Source organism: Ovis canadensis, chromosome 7 (genome assembly GCF_042477335.2).
Source record: "Ovis canadensis isolate MfBH-ARS-UI-01 breed Bighorn chromosome 7, ARS-UI_OviCan_v2, whole genome shotgun sequence".
NCBI classification, from domain to species: domain Eukaryota; kingdom Metazoa; phylum Chordata; class Mammalia; order Artiodactyla; family Bovidae; genus Ovis; species Ovis canadensis.
In genome coordinates, this window is record NC_091251.1 from 65,032,386 (window position 1) to 65,050,423 (window position 18,038).

Consider the following 18,038-nt stretch of genomic DNA (forward strand, 5'->3'; position numbering starts at 1 on the left):
TCAGCCGGGGCTTGACCCCCAGGTGCATTGTCCGGCGGGGCCCGTCCCCTCCCCCCGGGGCCACGACCCGGCCGCCACGGGGCCCCCTCCAGCGAGCGTCTCCCTCCGCGGCCGCACCGACCTCGCGGTCCTCAGACCAGGGGCCAGATGTAGAAAGTAGTCCCCAGGCCAGCAGCAGCGGCGGTGTCCACTCCACCGCCCCCGCCCCCTCCAGCCGTCGCCTCACTCCGCCCCCGGGCCGGACGCTCGGCCCCCCCACCCCCGCCTCCTGCGAGCGGGTGTCCTTGCGCCGGCCTCGCCGCTCCCGCAGAGAGCAGACACCGGCCGCACCACGCCACGCCGGTACCCGAGCGGGAAACCCACGCTGCGTGTGTCCAGCCGCCGCGCGAAGAGGGCTCGGAGTTGGGGGCTGGCAGGCGGACAGCGGCTGAGGGACGCCGGGGGAGCATGCCCGCGCAGCCCCGCTGAATGGCGCCTTCCCTGCGACCCCTCACCCGGCCGCGGCCGCCAGGGATGCTGCTCGGCGCGCTCCTGCTCCTGCCGCTCCTCGGCCGCATTCCAGGTGGGCGCGCTTTCTTCGGCGGCGGTGGGAGTGAGCGGGCTGGGGAAGGAGGCAAAAGGGTGCGTGCGTTGGGAGGCGGCGGGGTCCTCTGCGGGAGCACTGACCCCCGGCCTCTGTCCCCTCCCTGCAGCCAGTCGGGAGCCGCTGGAACGCGAGGTGCGCGCGGGCTCTGCTGGGGCGCCGGCGACAGTGGCCGCCTCTCGCAGCGCCCGCCCCTCCTCGCTGCGCTCCCCCGGCCGCGCCCTGGGGGCCGACGCCCGCTGTCCACTGTCCCCCCCTGTCTCTTCGTGCCATTGTCCGCGCTCCGGCCGTGTCTTCGCCTCCGCGCCCAGCCCGGGCACCGCGCGCCCGCCCGCCCGCCTGTCTGCCTGGGCCGCAGTAGCCGCACGTGGCTTTATTTATATTGTTTCCTTAGTGGCAGCCTCGCCGCGCAGGGGGGCGCCGCTTTTCCGCGCGGCTCCCGGGTTTGTAGTGGGGACTGCCTCACATTTTAGGGCGGGGGAGGAAATAGGTGAACTCAGCGTCCAGGTCAGACCCCTAAGTGCTCCCGCTTTCCCGGAACCGGATCGAATGAGGAGGAAACGGGAAGGGTGGCATTGGAAAGAGAAGGAGTGGAAGTTTTGTGGCCCATTTGTGCCCCGGAGGGGAGGAAGAAGTGTCCTGAAGCTGAGAAGGAAGGTATCAAAGTAGGATTTACTTCTCACAGCTAGGTATTTGGGGGCAGGATCTGAGGGGTGCACGAATGTAAAGATCCCTCCGAACTCCAGGTTAGTTAGCCTTGCGCAAACTTGGATGAACCAATTTTTGGCTTTTTTTTTTTTTTTTTTTTTGCGCGTCCGGGTTGCTTTATCCCCAAACGGTTAAGAAGTGTAAAGTGGAGGGGGGTGGGCGGGGAGAAGAGGTGTTCAGAAGAATGGGTTCTTTTATTTATTTACAGGTTACAAACCCCAGACTTTGGTGTTCTAACCACACCCCTCTTCTCCAGGAGGAGTTAGTTTTCTTTTAGCATGAGAAAAGGATCAAAGTCAGATGTGACTCGGAAACACAACGGGCGCCTTCCGGAGTGGTCCTCGCTGCGCGGGGCTGTTAGGGTCGCTCTTGTCGCCCTGGGCATCCATTAGGAGAAGTCAGCAGCCCGGGCGTGGGAGCGTGACTGGTGTGTGAGGTTTGGAGGACCTGCCTTGATGAGAAACAGATCAGTCCGTGGATTGGTACTGTGAAATGAAGACAATCAGAAGGAATATGAAATGCACTCCACCACCTCCCCCCCCGCCCCGCCCCGCCCCTGCTCCAGGGCGCTAATACTCTACTCGGCCCCAGTCAGTATGCAAGACTTCAGTTGACCTTTGCGCTAAATGAAGGAGGTGACAGGATGTTATTTGGTCATCGGATGCTTTATTCTGGCGGTGATGTGTATACTTAGAATAAAGCCTTTCCTCTGCTCTGATAAAAATGTGTATTGGTTGATTAAGCAATCTCCTCTCCCTATTAGACAGTAAGGACCAATTAGTCACGCTCACCCCGCCCCCCCCCCAACAGTTGGTAGTTCTAAAAAAAAGAAAAAAAGAAAAAGAAATAGAAGGTTCCTAATCCGATCACCCACTGAGTACAAGCAGCAAGAGTTACCAGCATTTGAGTCAACTGTTTGTCCTTTAAATACCTTACCATACTCTGCAGAAATTAAGTAAATGGGTCTCTTTCAAGAAGAGACAGAATCTTTGCTGTTAAAGGGCAGGTATAAAAGTGCAAACTTGTAACTTGTCACAAAGCACTTGCCAGAGGACTAGGTGCCAAGGGTTTCAAAAACTCTTCAAGGGACAAGGAAATAAACTTGCTTGTTCACAGAGTTGGAGTTTTGCTAATGATTTCTTGTAAAATTAGACTTTTACGACTTACTCTGTTCAAGATCTTTTTGACAAGCTTGTAAAAGTAGCAAACAGCTTTTGCTCAAGAGCTTTCCTGATGATTTTGAAACTCTAGCACGGGACTTGAGAACAAAATTCTTAAAAGGGATGAAAAGTTATTGAAATCTTCCCTAGGCTTTTAGTGTAAGATGTTGTAAAAAGATTTATCTGATTTACTGAAAAGGTTTGCTCCCTTTCAGCAAACTTAGATTGGTTTATTAAGGTGTTTGTCAGTTAACTAATCTGGTTTGTTAAACTGGTTTGTTACACTCTGAATATGTGTTTTACAATTGTGTGCTAAGAAATTATTTTACACCTGTAATTCTGGATATGCCTTTCCCCCCTTTTCCTTGTAGGAGTATGGTGCTTTAGCGAACTGGTTTTTATAAAAGAACCACAGGATATAACTGTTACAAGAAAGGATCCAGTCGTTTTAGATTGCCAGGCTCATGGAGAAGTTCCTATTAAGGTCACTTGGTTGAAAAATGGAGCCAAAGTGTCTGAAAATAAGCGGATCCAGGTTCTGTCCAACGGCTCTTTATACATCAGTGAGGTGGAAGGCAAGCGAGGAGAGCAGTATGATGAAGGATTTTATCAGTGCTTGGCCATGAACAGACATGGAGCCATTCTTAGTCAAAAAGCTCATCTTACTTTATCAAGTAAGTGCTTAAGTTCTTGATTGTTTGATGTTTTTCACTGCTACATTTTGATGATTTTTTGATTTTCATTAGTATGCTAACCTGGAGATAGTACTTGATGCTAAGGCCTGCAAAAAAATCTGAGGGGAAAATATATATGCATGTATAAATTTGAATGAATGAGAACAAAAGTCACATTTACGTTTAGAACACCAGAACTTGTAGAGGTGACTTTATATGAATAAGCACTTCAAACTCTGAAAAGAGTTGGTGAAAATTTAGTCAACACAACAACGGTTGTTCTAAAATCTCATTTTTTAAATTAATAATTAAATTTTGAAAATCATAAACAGTGTTTTCTACTTTTCAAATGGTCTTTAAACCCTAAATCTTCCATATAACCCAAGCTTTCAGTTCTCTGACTGCTTTAAGATCACCCATGTTGCCTTTTAATTGAAAGAGAGGGCACTGGTCAGTAACTCTCAAGCCTTTGAAGTATTCGTAGGCTTTTCCTGCTGGGAGAGAAAGAGATTAAGGCTATTTCCATATTATGCCTAATGGACTTAAACCAGATCTGCCCACTTTTTCTCAGTTGTCATAAAGTTTGCTGTCTAATGATTTCCTTTGTATTAACAACCCTATCAGATCAACCATTTGTCCGAGTGACCCACTGCTTGGTGGTTACCCTGATAATCGTTGAGTATAAACGTGGGCCTAAGATAGTTAGAGAACTCCGTGTTTTCATTGAAGCTTTCCATCTCTTCAGGTGATCCCACACCCAGCACTCAAGATTACAATAGACAAAATTTAAATCTTAATACACAACTGTATCTTAAAAACAGTTTTACAGGCATTGTATCCACATGTTTTTGTTAATCCACAAAAGATAGATTTTGCTCTACACCTACAAATTGATCATTCACAAGATGAACACTAGGAGGAGGGAGCTCTTGAGATAAAGTCATAATCTTCAGGAAATACTTTTTTCAAGGTCTCCACAAGTTGAAATTTAGGAAGCTATTGTTGGGGGTTTCCTAGGTGACTTTATTGTAGCGGTCCGTATTTATGCTACCTTCATTTTAGTAACTTATATGCGCAATAATAATTAATAGTAGAAAATAAATTGTAAGTGAAGATCTTTTTGTATTGAAATATGTCAGGAAAGTAGAGAAATTTCCAATTCTAATTAGCCTGAGAGAATGTCTGATAAACTTGCCTTTTTTTTTTGCTGTGATGATTGGTCAATCATCGTTTGTTGCTGTTGTTGTTGCCGAGTAATGGTTTTTCACTGCCATATTGTTTTCAGGATAGTGTGCTTTTTATGCCTATGTTTTATTCATTTAATTTTTGTCTAATTGTTCCATAAAGTTGTAATTTTTTTCACCTTTTTGGGTTTGTGGAATCTTGTGTTTTCATGTCCAAAAACTGTAACTTGTATTACTTTGCCAGAGAGGAGAAGGGGCAGGATGGAAAGGTGGAGGGGGACTGATGGCTCTGAAAGATTCGTCATGACCACTTGATACCAGGACCTCCTTAGCAGCCTGACAATTCTAGGATGCTTAGAAATGCTTTGAAAACACGCAGAGCTTTCAGGTTTCATAAATAGTCTCAATAGTATTGACAGTAGTAACTAACAATGTTAGTAACAGTGAAACAAAGGTTTGTATTGGCTTTTGAGTAGCCTTAGGTTTTGTATCTTTATAAAAATTATTAATGATAAATATTTTATTAGATGTAAATATTTTGAAGGATTTGGTGGTGAAGTAGTTTTGATATTTTAAGTATCAAAAAAACCTTTTTAGTTAAACTATGTAGAACATTGCTTTGCTATTAAAATATCAACTGTAGTATGTTAGTTATAGGAACCACACTTTTCATATGCACACATCTTATTAACTTGGAGGAGGTACTCTGCTTAGAAAGTGCATTCAGTTATTATAGAGTTAAAGTAAGATATGCCTAGTGGGTTTAGATTTTTCCTTAAAATATGAAATTTCTTAGAGATTTAAAATTTACGAAGTCCTGATACCAGAGAAGCCGTGTCCAATGACATTGGAGGCTTGGATGACTTTATCCTGTGTTCAGGGTGAAGATGTAATACATATTAAACAGGAAGAGAATAGGCATTAAGTGGACATTCTGGTTTTTTTTTTTTTTTTTGAAGGCTGGCTCTCTCCTAGTTATTGATAGCAGTGGGGTGCAAGTATGTTCTTTTTATTTTCTGGTCAAGGGTTTTGTTGCCAAGCATATCATTTAGTTCTGAAGTGTAATAAATATAGCACCTGGAAATCTAAAACTTTAATCAGTGCGAGTTTTAGATTTTTAATACAGGCAATAAAGTCTTGGTTTCTAAACTTAGGAACTAGAAGCTGAAAGTTGCACTCTAGGCAAGAATTCCATTATTCATGTGTAAATTAGGAATTCACAGGGTTAAAAGGTTAGAAACTGGCCAGGATGAGGTTTACCCTTGTGATAAAGAGCAGATGACCCTCATTCATTGGTCGAAGCTTTCATGTAGCTCTTCTGCAAAGTTAGTTATTGCCATGAATTGTTCTTGAGGAATGCAGAAATTCGAATGTGAACAGGCCTTTCCTTAAGTGTCACTGTGGAGCCTTATCTCCCAGGCACATCAGAGCCTGCTGTGTGGACAAGGTTCCTCCCCTAAGGCCTGGAGGCTTTGCTTTCCTGTTCATCCAAGCACAAAAGAATTTGTCTAACTTAGCTTTTCTAAGGCATCCCATTTTTAAAGGAAAGTATAGGGTTAAAGTAATATTTAGTTTTTTTTTTTAAGTTAATCCTTTTTATTGATAGCTATTTTAGCCATTTTACATTTTCATGTAATTAGAATAGAAAAGGGAGTGATGTGGACAGCTCTTTTTCCAGTTGTATACTGTAGTAAGAACAGGAGATTCAACCTTTACCTATAAATTTCAGTATTTTTAACTTTTGGCAGATCAAATTTTCACTTTCATAGGTGCTAAGTCTTCACTATATAAATAATTTAATTTAAATATTTTAGGAGTAAGAAATAATCTATGACATCTTGACATTTCTTACATTCTAAATGTTGAAGTAAGTAAGATAAATTTCATAGAAAAGCATTAGTGTGGTAAAACGGTCTCATATTTCAACAAGTTTAAATTAAGATAAGAGACATTTGAGAGAAGAAAAGGAGGAGGCGGGTTGTGTTCTGTGATGTGTAAAAGACTGGCGGTAAGCTAGTGATTGAACAGGAAGCTGGTTGTTTATTTCCTTTCCATAAAAGGTGGAATTGAAGTCTTAGGATGGAGGGAAAGAGCTGACATAAAGCTGACTTATATTTGCTGGGTTTTTCATGACTGTTCACTTGGGTGTGAAATAAATTTTAAGTGAGCATTTGTAGCTGGAAGACCATAGGAATTATTACAACTTTATGATGGATTTCACACCCCGCCCCCTCCAAATTTTGAGATTAGTTTTAGCATCCATAAAACTAATAGCAGTAGTTGTTTTCCTTTAAAAGACTGTAGGTGGGTTTTCAAAGAATAACATGTTTGTCATTTCAGTTTAAGTTCAGATGAAATGACATTTTTTGGTGAGATTAATGAAAAACTGTTCTATGAGTATGGTTTCTATTTTAAAGAGTAATACATAAATTATAACTCAAAGCTGATCTTTGAAATGTGAAGGTAAAACATGTTCAAAACATTAAAAGTCTTTTTAGAAAGAAAAGAAGGTGGGTGGTATATTGAAAAGAGAAAGATAAGAACTATGAACTTATTAGCCTAAATTTTGAATTTTATTCATCATCCTTGACCCCAGATGGGCAAGAATTTGCTTCATTGACACTTAGTGAGATTTGTAGATGCTGTGAAAAGGATAACATCTCTTACCTGTGTGCATGTTCACTTCAAATCAAGCTGTTAACAGTTACTTGTCCGAACTCTAGAGTGCTAGCACAAAAGCAAAAGTTGTTTGATTTTGGAAAAATAAGACAAACTGAGATATTTAGAGAGACTAATCTGCCAGCATTGTAGATAAGGTTCAGATGGTGCTTTTTGGGATCCAAGAAAAATCATCTTTAAATAGAAGAGAGGGTGGTATGGTTGAAAAGTACATGTTTAAATTAAAAACTGACCATCCTAAAATCGTCTAAGTTAAGGCAGGGAAGTAAAAGCACATGTAGTTCTACAGGCCTATTTACAATAACACTTGGTTCTTAAAATCTGTCTGCCTAAAAGGTTTATCACGTACCTGTAATATCTGGATAATGAAACCAGTTTTTCCCACTTTGCCCTTGATTATTGAGGATCATTTCTCATTTCCAGAAACCTGTAATACTATCTCACTATTTTTCAAAGTTGTTGGAGTTCTTATTTTTCAATGAAGCAGAGTCCACTGAGGGATAGAATTATAATTTGGTTTAAGATGTATAAATGTGTTTGTTTATTTCTGTCAAGCTTCTTAATGGAATTTTGACGGGCATTTGGTATGGCCCTGCTGTGTCAACTAGCTCTGATTGTTCTAAAGAAAGGCCCTCACTCTCAGCACTTGTTTGTCTGGGCATTTGTTGTCATTTCCCCTGAATTTAACAGCTGGGCTTATTGATGAAGTCCAGAGCAGTTTAAAAGAATAGCAGAAAACAAATCTCTTAAGCAGCCGTGTTAGGTTGAATGAGTATTTCAATTAATAAATGAATGCATTTGAGGTTACTTCTTTTGAAAACTATATTCTTGACTACAATTTTGAGACATGATTTTTTCTCTGATTGGCAAAGGTGCTCAATTAAGGTCATTTACTTTCAGCTTTTAAACTGGCAATTACTATTAGTGTGAAAATAATCAATAATGTTAAGTCAAGCATTTTGCTGAGGATTATGCTTGCATTTTACAATCATCTGATTATTGATGTTTTAAGAAAAATTCTAAAAATTATACCACAAATATAAGCTTTTTCCTGTCAGTCAGGGCTATCTTAGTACTTCTGAAAGTTTATGGTGTTCAGACTCTTTATTAAAACACTTTAAAAACTCATCATTTTCTAAATATCTTAGTACGTAAGAGAGGAAGAAGATATGGTTGTAAGCATTGAAGCAGAATTGACAGTTGCCCTAACATGATAATTGGCACAGAGGAAGTTCACAGTCAACAATGGACAGTAGTGATGTACAAAAAGGTAAAACTGTACCAAATTACCTTCAGTGGCTGTAATTCTGAAGCCAAGTGAACTGCTTTGGGGATACGTATTACAGATGATAAAGGCGTCATCCTCACAAAGGTCTCTGACACTAATCTGACAAATACTTTCCTGACTTTTACATTTCTTGTTTTTTTCTTTTTTAAAACCTCTGGTTCTCAGAAACTGCTTTTGATGAGCTTTAAAAGCCAAATTCTTATAGACTGAACAGAAGGTATGAATTAAAAATTTTTTTTTTAGTTTCTAGAGTGTTTGCTTTTCTGTGTGTATTTTATAGCTTTAGTATGTGTAGTGACTAGATTAATCAAGTAACTATTGGGGAGTGCAATCATTGTTCAGGGTCCTGGTTTCAAACTTGTATCCTTGCTGGACTTAATTTTTAGGACTGATGGAAATAAAATTTTCTTTAAAATTTTTGCTTTATGAAACTATAGTAAATCCCTGTTTGGAACAACGTGACATTAAAAAAAAAATGATGTTGCTTTATATAGATAACTTTCTCTAAGTAAATCATATTCCTTTGGGATAATCCCCCCAAGTATCCCCCCTTTTTTTGGGTAGTCTTTCAACTCCACCAATATACCAAATATATATATAGAGAGAGTTAATCGATTACATTTCTCAGGGTTTCTCAGCCTTGGTTCAGTTGAAATTTGGGGCTAGGTAATTCTTCATTGTAGATGCTGACTTGTATAACATAGGATGTGTAGCTTCTAGACACCAGATGCCAATGGCACTGTTTTCTAGCTGTGTTGATGAAAGAATGTGTTTTGGGAGGCAAAATCACCCCTGGTGGAGAGCCACTGATGTTTCTGAAAGTAGTGGCAAACTTCAGTCCAAGTAATACTTGGTTATTAGTTTTTTTAACTGTTTCTGTCTTAACTTGATATTCAAATTTTCTTGGTGTTAGTGTTAAATTTATTGATTGAAGACTCCTTTTCATCCCTTTTCACACTCGAGAGTATGTTGAAAACTGCTATTAAGAGTTTACCCTCCTGTAGGTTCATTCATTTTGATTTCAGTACTTTAGATATTTTCTTGGAAATTTTTTTTTTTCTTAATGTGATGGACACTGTAGTTGAAGAGATGAGAAATCTCCATGTGTGGTGAATGTTAGAGAATGTTAGAGAACATCTTTTGTGAGTGCAGCAGTGAGTGCAAGGGACCTTTGGAAGAAGGTCGCCATTATCTTCATTACCTCCACCATAGTTTGGACGAGGAGATACCCCTACGTCCAAGGCAGAGAATCCCCAGCAAGACCATAGGCACTGGAGTGGCAGCTGCGCGGCACTGGAGCAACTTCGAGGAGACACCCCACGTCTAAGGGCAAAGGAGAAGCCCTAGCAAGATGGTAGGAGGGGCAAAATCACGTTTAGAATCAAACCCCATACCTGCCAGAGACACTCAGAGGGCTCGAACAAACCTTGTGTGCGCCAAGACCCAGAGACAACACAGAGACTGAGGCAGAACTGTGTTTGAGTGTCTCCTGTGGCACGATGGGACTTCCCTGGTGGCTCAGATGGTAAAGCGTCTGCCTACAGTGCGGGAGACCTGGGTCCGATCCCTGGGTCGGGAAGATTCCCTGGAAAAGGAAAGGGCAACCCACTCCAGTACTCTTGCCTGGAAAATCCCATAGACGGTGGAGCTTGGTGCAGGCTACTGTTCATGGGGTCATAAAGAGTCAGGCACGACTGAGCAACTTCACTTGTGGCGGTATGGGTTAGCAGTGGACTGCTGCAGAGGCAGGGGCTCTGGGTGCAGCAGACTTGGGTATGGCTTAAGCCCTCTTGGAGGAGGTCACCATTAACCCCACCACAGAATTGCCCGAATTTACACAGGACTGGGGAAATAGACTCTTAGAGGGCACAAATGGAACCTTGTGTGCACCAGGACCCAGGAGAAAGGAGCAGTGACCCCACAGAGACTGACCCAGACTTGCCCATGAGTGTCTAGGAGTCTCTGGCAGAGGCGTGGGTTGGCTGCCTGCTGCAGGGTTGGGGTCACTGAGTGTAGCATGGGGCCTTTTGAAGGAGATTGCCATTATCTTCATTACCTCCACCATAGTTTGGTTCCCAGGTAAATAACAGGGAGGGAACACAGCTCCACCCATCAACAGAAAACTGGATTAAAGATTTACTGAGCATGGCCCTGCCTATCAGAACAAGACCCAGTTTCCCCCTCCATCAGTCTCTCCCATTAGAAAGCTTCCACAAGCCTCTTATCCTTCTCCATCAGAGGACAGACAGACTGAAAACCACAGTCACAGAAAACTAACCAATCTGATCACATGGACCACAGCCTTGTCTAATTGAATGAAACTATGAGCCATGCCTTGTAAGGCCACCCAAGACGGATGGGTCATGGTGGAGAGTTCTAATATAATGTGGTCCATTGGAGAAGGGAATGGCAAACCACTTCAGTATTCTTGCCTTGAGAACCCAGGAACAGTATGAAAAGGCAAAAAGATAGGACACTGAAAGATGAACTCCCTAGGTCGGTAGGTGCCCAATATGCTACTGGAGAAGAGTGGAAAAATAACTCCAGAAAGAATGAAGAAACAGAGCCAAAGCAAAAATAACACCCAGTTGTGGCTGTAATGGGTGGTGGAAGTAAAGTCCAATGCTGTAAAGAGCAATATTGTATAGGTCCATGAATCAAGGCAAATTGGAAGTGGTTAGACAGGAGATGGCAAGAGTGAATGTCGACACTTTAGATATCAGTGAACTAAAATGGACTGGAATGGATGAATTTAACTCAGATGACCATTATATCTACTACTGTGGTCAAGAATCCCTTAGAAGAAATGGAGTAGCCATCATAGTCAACAAGAGTCCAAAATTCTGTACTTGGATGCAATCTCAAAAACGACAGAATGATCTCATTTGTTTCCAAGGCAAACCATTCAGTATCACAGTAATCCAGGTCTGTGCCCCTACCAGTAATACTGAAGAAGCTGAAGTTGAACAGTTCTATAGCTCAGTTGGTAAAGAATCCACCTGCAGTGCAGGAGATCCCAGTTCTATTCCTGGGTCAGGAAGATCCCCTGGAGAAGGGAAAGGCTACCCACTCCAGTATTCTGGCCTAGAGAATTCCATGGACAGTCCATGGGGTCGCAGAGTCGGACACAACTGAGCCACTTTCACTTTCAAATGAAGACCTACAAGACCTTCTAGAACTAACATCCCAAAAAGATGTTCTCTTCATTATAGGGGATTGGAATGCAAAAGTAGGAAGTCAAGAGATACATGGAGTAATTTGGCCTTGGAATACAAAACGAAGCAGGTCAAAGGCTAGCAGAGTTTTGCCAAGAGAACGCACTGGTCATAGCAAGCACCCTCTTCCAACAACCCAAGAGAAGACGTTACACATGTACATGACCAAATGGTCAATACTGAAATCAGATTGATTATATATTCTTAGCAGCCAAAGATGGAAAAGCTCCATACAGTCAGCAAAAACAAGAGCAGGAGCCTACTATGGCTCAGATCATGAACTCCTTAGTGCCAAATTCAGATTTAAACTGAAGTAGGGAAAACTACTAGACCATTCAGGTATGACCTAAATCAAATCCTTTATAATTATACAGTAAAAGTGAGAAATAGATTGAAGGGGCTAGATCTGATAGACAGAGTGCCTGAAGAACTATGGACAGAGGTCCATGACATTGTACAGGAGGCAGGGATCAAGACCACTCCCAAGAAAAAGAAATGCAAAAAGGCAAAATGGTTGTCTGAGGAAGCCTTACAAATAGTTGAGAAAGAAAGAGAAGCTAAAGGCAAAGGAGAAAAGGAAAGATAGACCCATCTGAATGCAGAGTTTGAAAGAATAGCAAAGAGAGATAAGAAAACCTTTCTCAGTGATCAATACAAAGAAATAGAGGAAAACAATAGAATGGGAAAGACTAGAGATCTCTTCAAGAAAATTAGAGATACCAAGGGAGCATTTCATGCAAAGTTGGGCTCATTAAAGGACAGAAATGGTATGGACCTAACAGCAGCAGAAGATACTAAGAAGAGGTGGCAAGAATGCACAGAACTGTACAGAACAGATCTTCTTGACCTGGATAAGCACAGTGGTATGATCACTCACCTAGACCCAGACATCCTGGAATGTAAAGTCAAGTGGGCCTTAGGAATCATCATTATGAACAAAGGTAGTGGAGGTGATGGAATCCCAGGTGAGCTACTTCAAATCCTAAAAGATGATGCTGTGAAAGTGCTGCATTCAATATGTCAGCAAATCTGGACAACTCAGCAGTGACCAGAGGACTGGAAAAAGTCAGTTTTCATTCCAATCCCAAAGAAAGGCAGTGCCAAAGAATGTTCAAGCTACTGCACAATTGCACTCATCTCACATGCTAGCAAAATTCTCCAAGCCAGGCTTCAACAGTACCTAAACCATGAACTTCCAGATGTTCAAGTTGGATTTAGAAATGGCAGAGGAACCAGATCAAATTACCAACGTCTGCTGGATCATCAAAAAAGCAAGAGAGTCCCAGAAAAACATCTGCTTTATTGTCTGTGCCAAAACCTTTAACACTGTGGGTCACAACAAACTGGAAAATTCCTAAAGAGATGGGAATGCCAGACCACCTGACCTGCCTTTTTAGAAATCTGTATGCAAGTCAAGAAACAATAGTTAGAACTGAACATGGAACAACAGACTGGTTCCAGATTGGGAAAGGAGTATGTCAAGGCTGTATATTGTCACCCTGCTTATTTCTATGCAGAGTACATCATGCAAAATGCCAGGCTGGATGAAGCCCAAGGTGGAATCAGGATTGTTGGGAGAAATATCAATAACCTCAGATACACAGATGACACCACCGTTATGGCAGAAAGCAAAGAAGAACTAAAGAGCCCCTTGAAAGAGGAGAGTGAAAAAGTTGGCTTAAAACTCAGCATTCAGAAAACGAAGATCATGGCATCCGGTCCCATCACATCATGGCAAATAGATGGGCAAACAGTGGAAACAGTGAGAGACTTTATTTTCTTGGGCTCTAAAATCACTGCAGATGGTGACTGCAGCCATGAAATAAAAAGACGCTTGCTCATTGGAAGAAAATCTATGACCAACCCAGACAGCATATTAAATAGCAGAGACATTACTTTACCAGCAAAGGTCCGTCTAGTCAAAGCAGTGGTTTTTCCGGTAGTCATGTATGGATGTGAGAGTTGGACTATAAAGAAAGCTGAGTGCCGAAGAATTGATGCTTTTGAACTGTGGTGTTGGAGAAGACTCTTGAGAGTCCCTTGGACTGCAAGGAGATCCAGCCAGTCTATCCTACGGGAAATCAGTCCTGAATATTCATTGGAAGGACTGATTATGAAGCTGAAACTACAATAGTCGGTCCCCTGATGTGAAGAGCTGACTCATTTGATAAAACCCTGATGCTGGGAAAGATTGAAGGCGGGAGGAGAAGGGGACAACAGAGGATGAGATGGTTGAATGGCATCAGTGACATGATGGAGATGGGTTTTAGTAGGCTCCAGAAGTTGGTGATGGACAGGGAGGTCTGGTGTGCTGCAGTCCATGGGGTCACAAAGAGTCACACGCAACTGAGCGACTGAACTGAACTGAACATGATGATAAGTAAAACTGTATGAGATTAACAACCATAGAATAACATTTGCCGTGTAGTAGGTGGTTCATTGGGTAAATTGTTAACAGAAGTCTTTTCAGCTCATTCACTGGTACCATAGACTTATTTTGGTCAGAAGTAATTTAACTTTTATAGATAATGATGTAAAGATGGTAGCATCTGCTGAGGGTATCAAAGGGTTATTAAAAGGAAAAGAATTAGACAATACAATATTTAACTAGTACACAGAAAGTCACATGGAAATTTTTGAGTGATTGTTATTGAAATATTTGTTTTATGTTATTTTTTTTTAAACTTTTTATTTTGTATTGGGATTAGCCAATTAACAATGTTGTGATAGTTTCAGGTGAACAGTGAAAGGACTCCACCATATATATATACATATATCCATCCCCCACACCCTGACTTCCCTTTCATCCAGCCTGCCATGTAAGATTGAGCAGAATCCATCTTCTGTACAGTAGGTACTTGTTGGTTATCCATTATGAAATATTTGTTTTACATTACTTAGTAGCAGTGGACAGGGATTTCGTAGTTTTTATCTTCTGCAGGATATTACTCTTTGTGTATGCCTCAGTTTTGGTTAAGTTGTTTATGCTAGTAAAAGTTGTGATTATTGCTACATGGAGTTAATCACCTGTAGAGGCCAGTAGCCACTGGTGACTCAAGGGGGAACGCTGAGATAGATGAAGAAGGAGCCAGAATATTTTAAAGTTGCTCTAGTGCTGAGCAAGGGTGGTTAAATGTTTTTGGTACCGTGTGTTCTATGCCAGAAATGTACTTGGCGTGGAACAAATCACTAATTAGCTCAAAATAGAATGCACATTTTCATTATATTTGAGGAAAATAGTATTTGGGTCAAAGCAGAATTTTAATTTTGTTGAGTTCTTATTTTCCTGTCCTTGTAGTCATTCATAAAGAGGTGATGGAGTTGACAGTTTCCAATAGCTGGTAAATACTCTGAGTGCTGCTGTGTTTTTTACTCAGTTGCTGAGAGGGGTGAGGTGGGAAGGCAGGAGGAATGATAGAAAGGCAGAAGAGCCAAACATTAATGCCTTCTCCATTGTTGGTGACTTACACAACTTTAGACAAATCACTTTATCATTCGGAGCATTGTCAGATCCTGGATAGATACTTGTCTTATCTGTAAAAATAGGTATCTGGGGAGAAAAAGGAGGAGGGATGGATAATGAACAACACGGTGCCCTTAGTTTTGTAATTCTGTTATTATAGTTCTAAGTAAATGGCCAAGAGATTATGTTTTTGCAAGGGTGAGTCCAGTGACATTGCAAGAGAACAATTTAAGTCATGGAGAAAAAATTAAAATAGCTTGTCAGTTATTTAATTTGGTACTTTTAAGAATTCATACTCTTGCCATAGACCTTGGGAAATCTGCTTTTGGAGAGGGGAAGCCTTAAACCAGTACTGCTCATTTGAACTAGTATTATTTTTAGGAGTCTAGAAAAATAGATTACCTTGCCTGAGATTGGACAGTTCAGAATAGTTGTGCTGCTTTGAAGGCTGACATAGTGTAAAAGAGGTATAACTTTACAAATATGTTTCTGGCTCTGCCAGTAATTAATAGTGTATTCTAATCTTTATTGACTCGGTGTTTGAAAAAAGTAGTACTGATTTCATCTTAAGAGAGTTTTGCTAGTGTTATTAGTGTTTTAATAGAAATAGATTATACTGGCTTCCTGCTGTGACCACCAATTCCTGTTAAGAATGATAAGGTTTAATTTTTCCCCCAGCTTTCAAACTGAATTAGCTTGAATCCCTATGATTGGACTTAAAGTAATTTTGATTAAAGTATTGACCTCAAACTGGACAGATAACAAGAATGCTTTGATGTTGTATTGCATTTTGGTAGTACTTTTTAAAAGGGAGATCACTAATTTTCTTGAATAATTTTACCAGCTAAAAGTGTTCACTATTTTCTTAAAAAGAATTCATTTTTATATGTTTAAGAAAGCTGTATTTTCATGCTCTGACTTAGTAATAAGTTTAATATAGTTTTAATTGAGGAGGCAGTTTCAGAAAAGCAGTAAGGTTACCAAAAGTTTCACCAAAAGGATTATTAAAGTTATCCTAATGATGGAGTAATGTTTCTTCAAAGCCTGTTAGTATCTTTACCTGGATGATTTACCACATTTTTAGAACTAATAATACTTGAAAGAAAATATACAGACAGAAAAAACTTTGTGAAATTTGAATCTGTCAAATGTCAACTCGGAAGTTCTAATATTTAGGGAGAGAATTTTACTGCTTAGCAGGTGCAATAATGAGAAAATATAAGTGGATTCACAGTTGGTCAGTAGAAAGGTTATCAGTTTCTTATCATACTTGAATCGACTCTGCCATTTTTTTTCTAATTGATGAATAGTTAATGTACAATATTATATATGTTGTATGTGTACAACATAGTGATTCACAAATTTTAAAGGTTATACTCCATTCATAGTTTTAAAACATTGGCTTTATTTCTTGTGTTTACAATATATCTTGCAGATTATTTATTTTACACTTAGTGGTTTGTACCTCTTAATCTCTTACCCCTATTTTACCACTCCCTGCTTCCCTCTCCCCACCCCCCCCCCCACTGGTAATCACTAATTCTCTATAAGATCATTTCCTTTTATTATAGTTACTAGTTTATTGTAGTTTTTAGATTCCACGTATAAGTGACATCATACAATATTTGTCTTTCTCTGACTTATTTCACTTAGCAAAATATTCTCCAAGTCTATCTTTGTTGTTGCAAATGGCAAAATTTCATTCTTTTTTATGGATGAGTAGAATTTCATTGCGTGTGTGTGTGCATACCACATATCCAGTTGGACCATTCATCTGTTGGCAGACACTTAGGTTGCCGCCATATCTTGTAAATAATGCTGCTATCAACATTAGAGTATGTGTAACTTATTTGAATTTGTATATGTTTGTTTTTGTGAGGGTTTAAAAAAATATATATGTATATGTATATATACCAGGGATGGAATTGCTGGGTCATATGGTAGTTCTGTTTTTAGTTGTTTGAGAAACCACTTTACTGTTTTCCAATTTACATTTACCCCAACAGTGTGCACAGGTTCCCTTTTCTCCACATCATCTCCAACATTGTTATTTTTGTTGTTTTTGATGATAGCCATTTTGACAGGTGGGTGGTGATAGCTCATTGTGGTTTTAATTTGTATTTCTCTGATGATTAACAATATTGAGCATCTTTTCATGTGCCTGTTGGCCATCTGTACGTCTTCTTTGGAAAAATGTCTATTCAAGTATTTAGCCATTTAAAAAATCAGGTTGTTTGTATTTTTTATGTTAAGTTGTATGAGCTATTTATATATTTTGGATATTAACCTTTATTAGTCATATCATTTGCAAATATTTTCTCCCATTCAGTAGGTTGTCTTTTCATTTTGTCAGTGGTTTCCTTTGCTGCTCAGAAGCTTTTAAGTTTAATCAGGTCCCATTTGTTTATTTTTGCTTTTATTTCCTTTGCTTTAGGAGACAGATCTAAAAAAACATTGCTACAATTTATGTCAGAGTGTTCTGCCTGTGTTCTATGCTAGGAGTTTATGGTTTCTGCTCTACCATTCTTTATCAGAACAGAAAGAAAGAGACTAATCAAAGATTTTTTTCCTGTTAGACAACTTTCAAAAGGGGATGACATTTTTAGAAAATAAAATAAAAGATATAGAAAATGCATTATTATTTTCCACTGATCTCCAAACTTTCAAAGACTTGTTTAGATACTAGCTGTGAACATTTTAAAGAGAGAACCTTAAGATCCCATGAAACATATCCTACAGTCAGTAATGAGTCCTTGCTTCCTAATTTGACTTGCAGTATCATTCTGCCTTTCTCTAACATGAGTAAGGATCATAAGTTGTAGTCTTAGATATTTCCATTTTGCAAATAATAAATATTAAGCTGGAAGGAGGTAACTGCTTTGTCCAAGGACACAGCTGCTAGATGTGAGACCAGAGCTCAGGCTTGCTAATTCTAGTCATAAATTCACAGTACTTAAATACTTTCTCCTGTGTATTGTGTGGAAGTGTATCTTACTGTATTCACATATATCTCATCAAGTACGGAAGACAAAAGTGAATGATAGTGGAACTGAGCCTGAAGTTAAAGATAATTTCTTAATATTT

At 40.3% G+C, this 18,038-nt stretch overlaps 1 protein-coding gene across 1 annotated transcript in view; it reads left to right on the forward strand.

Annotated features, from left to right (window-relative positions):
- Positions 1-300: 300 nt before the first annotated feature.
- Positions 301-18,038, forward strand: part of PRTG (protogenin) — a 138,584-nt gene continuing 120,846 nt past the window's right edge. The window contains exons 1-2 of the mRNA XM_069596441.1: positions 301-562; positions 2,823-3,125. Coding sequence (XP_069452542.1) covers positions 469-562; positions 2,823-3,125 — 397 coding nt within the window. The 5' untranslated portion in view covers positions 301-468. The remainder of the gene's footprint in view (positions 563-2,822; positions 3,126-18,038) is intronic.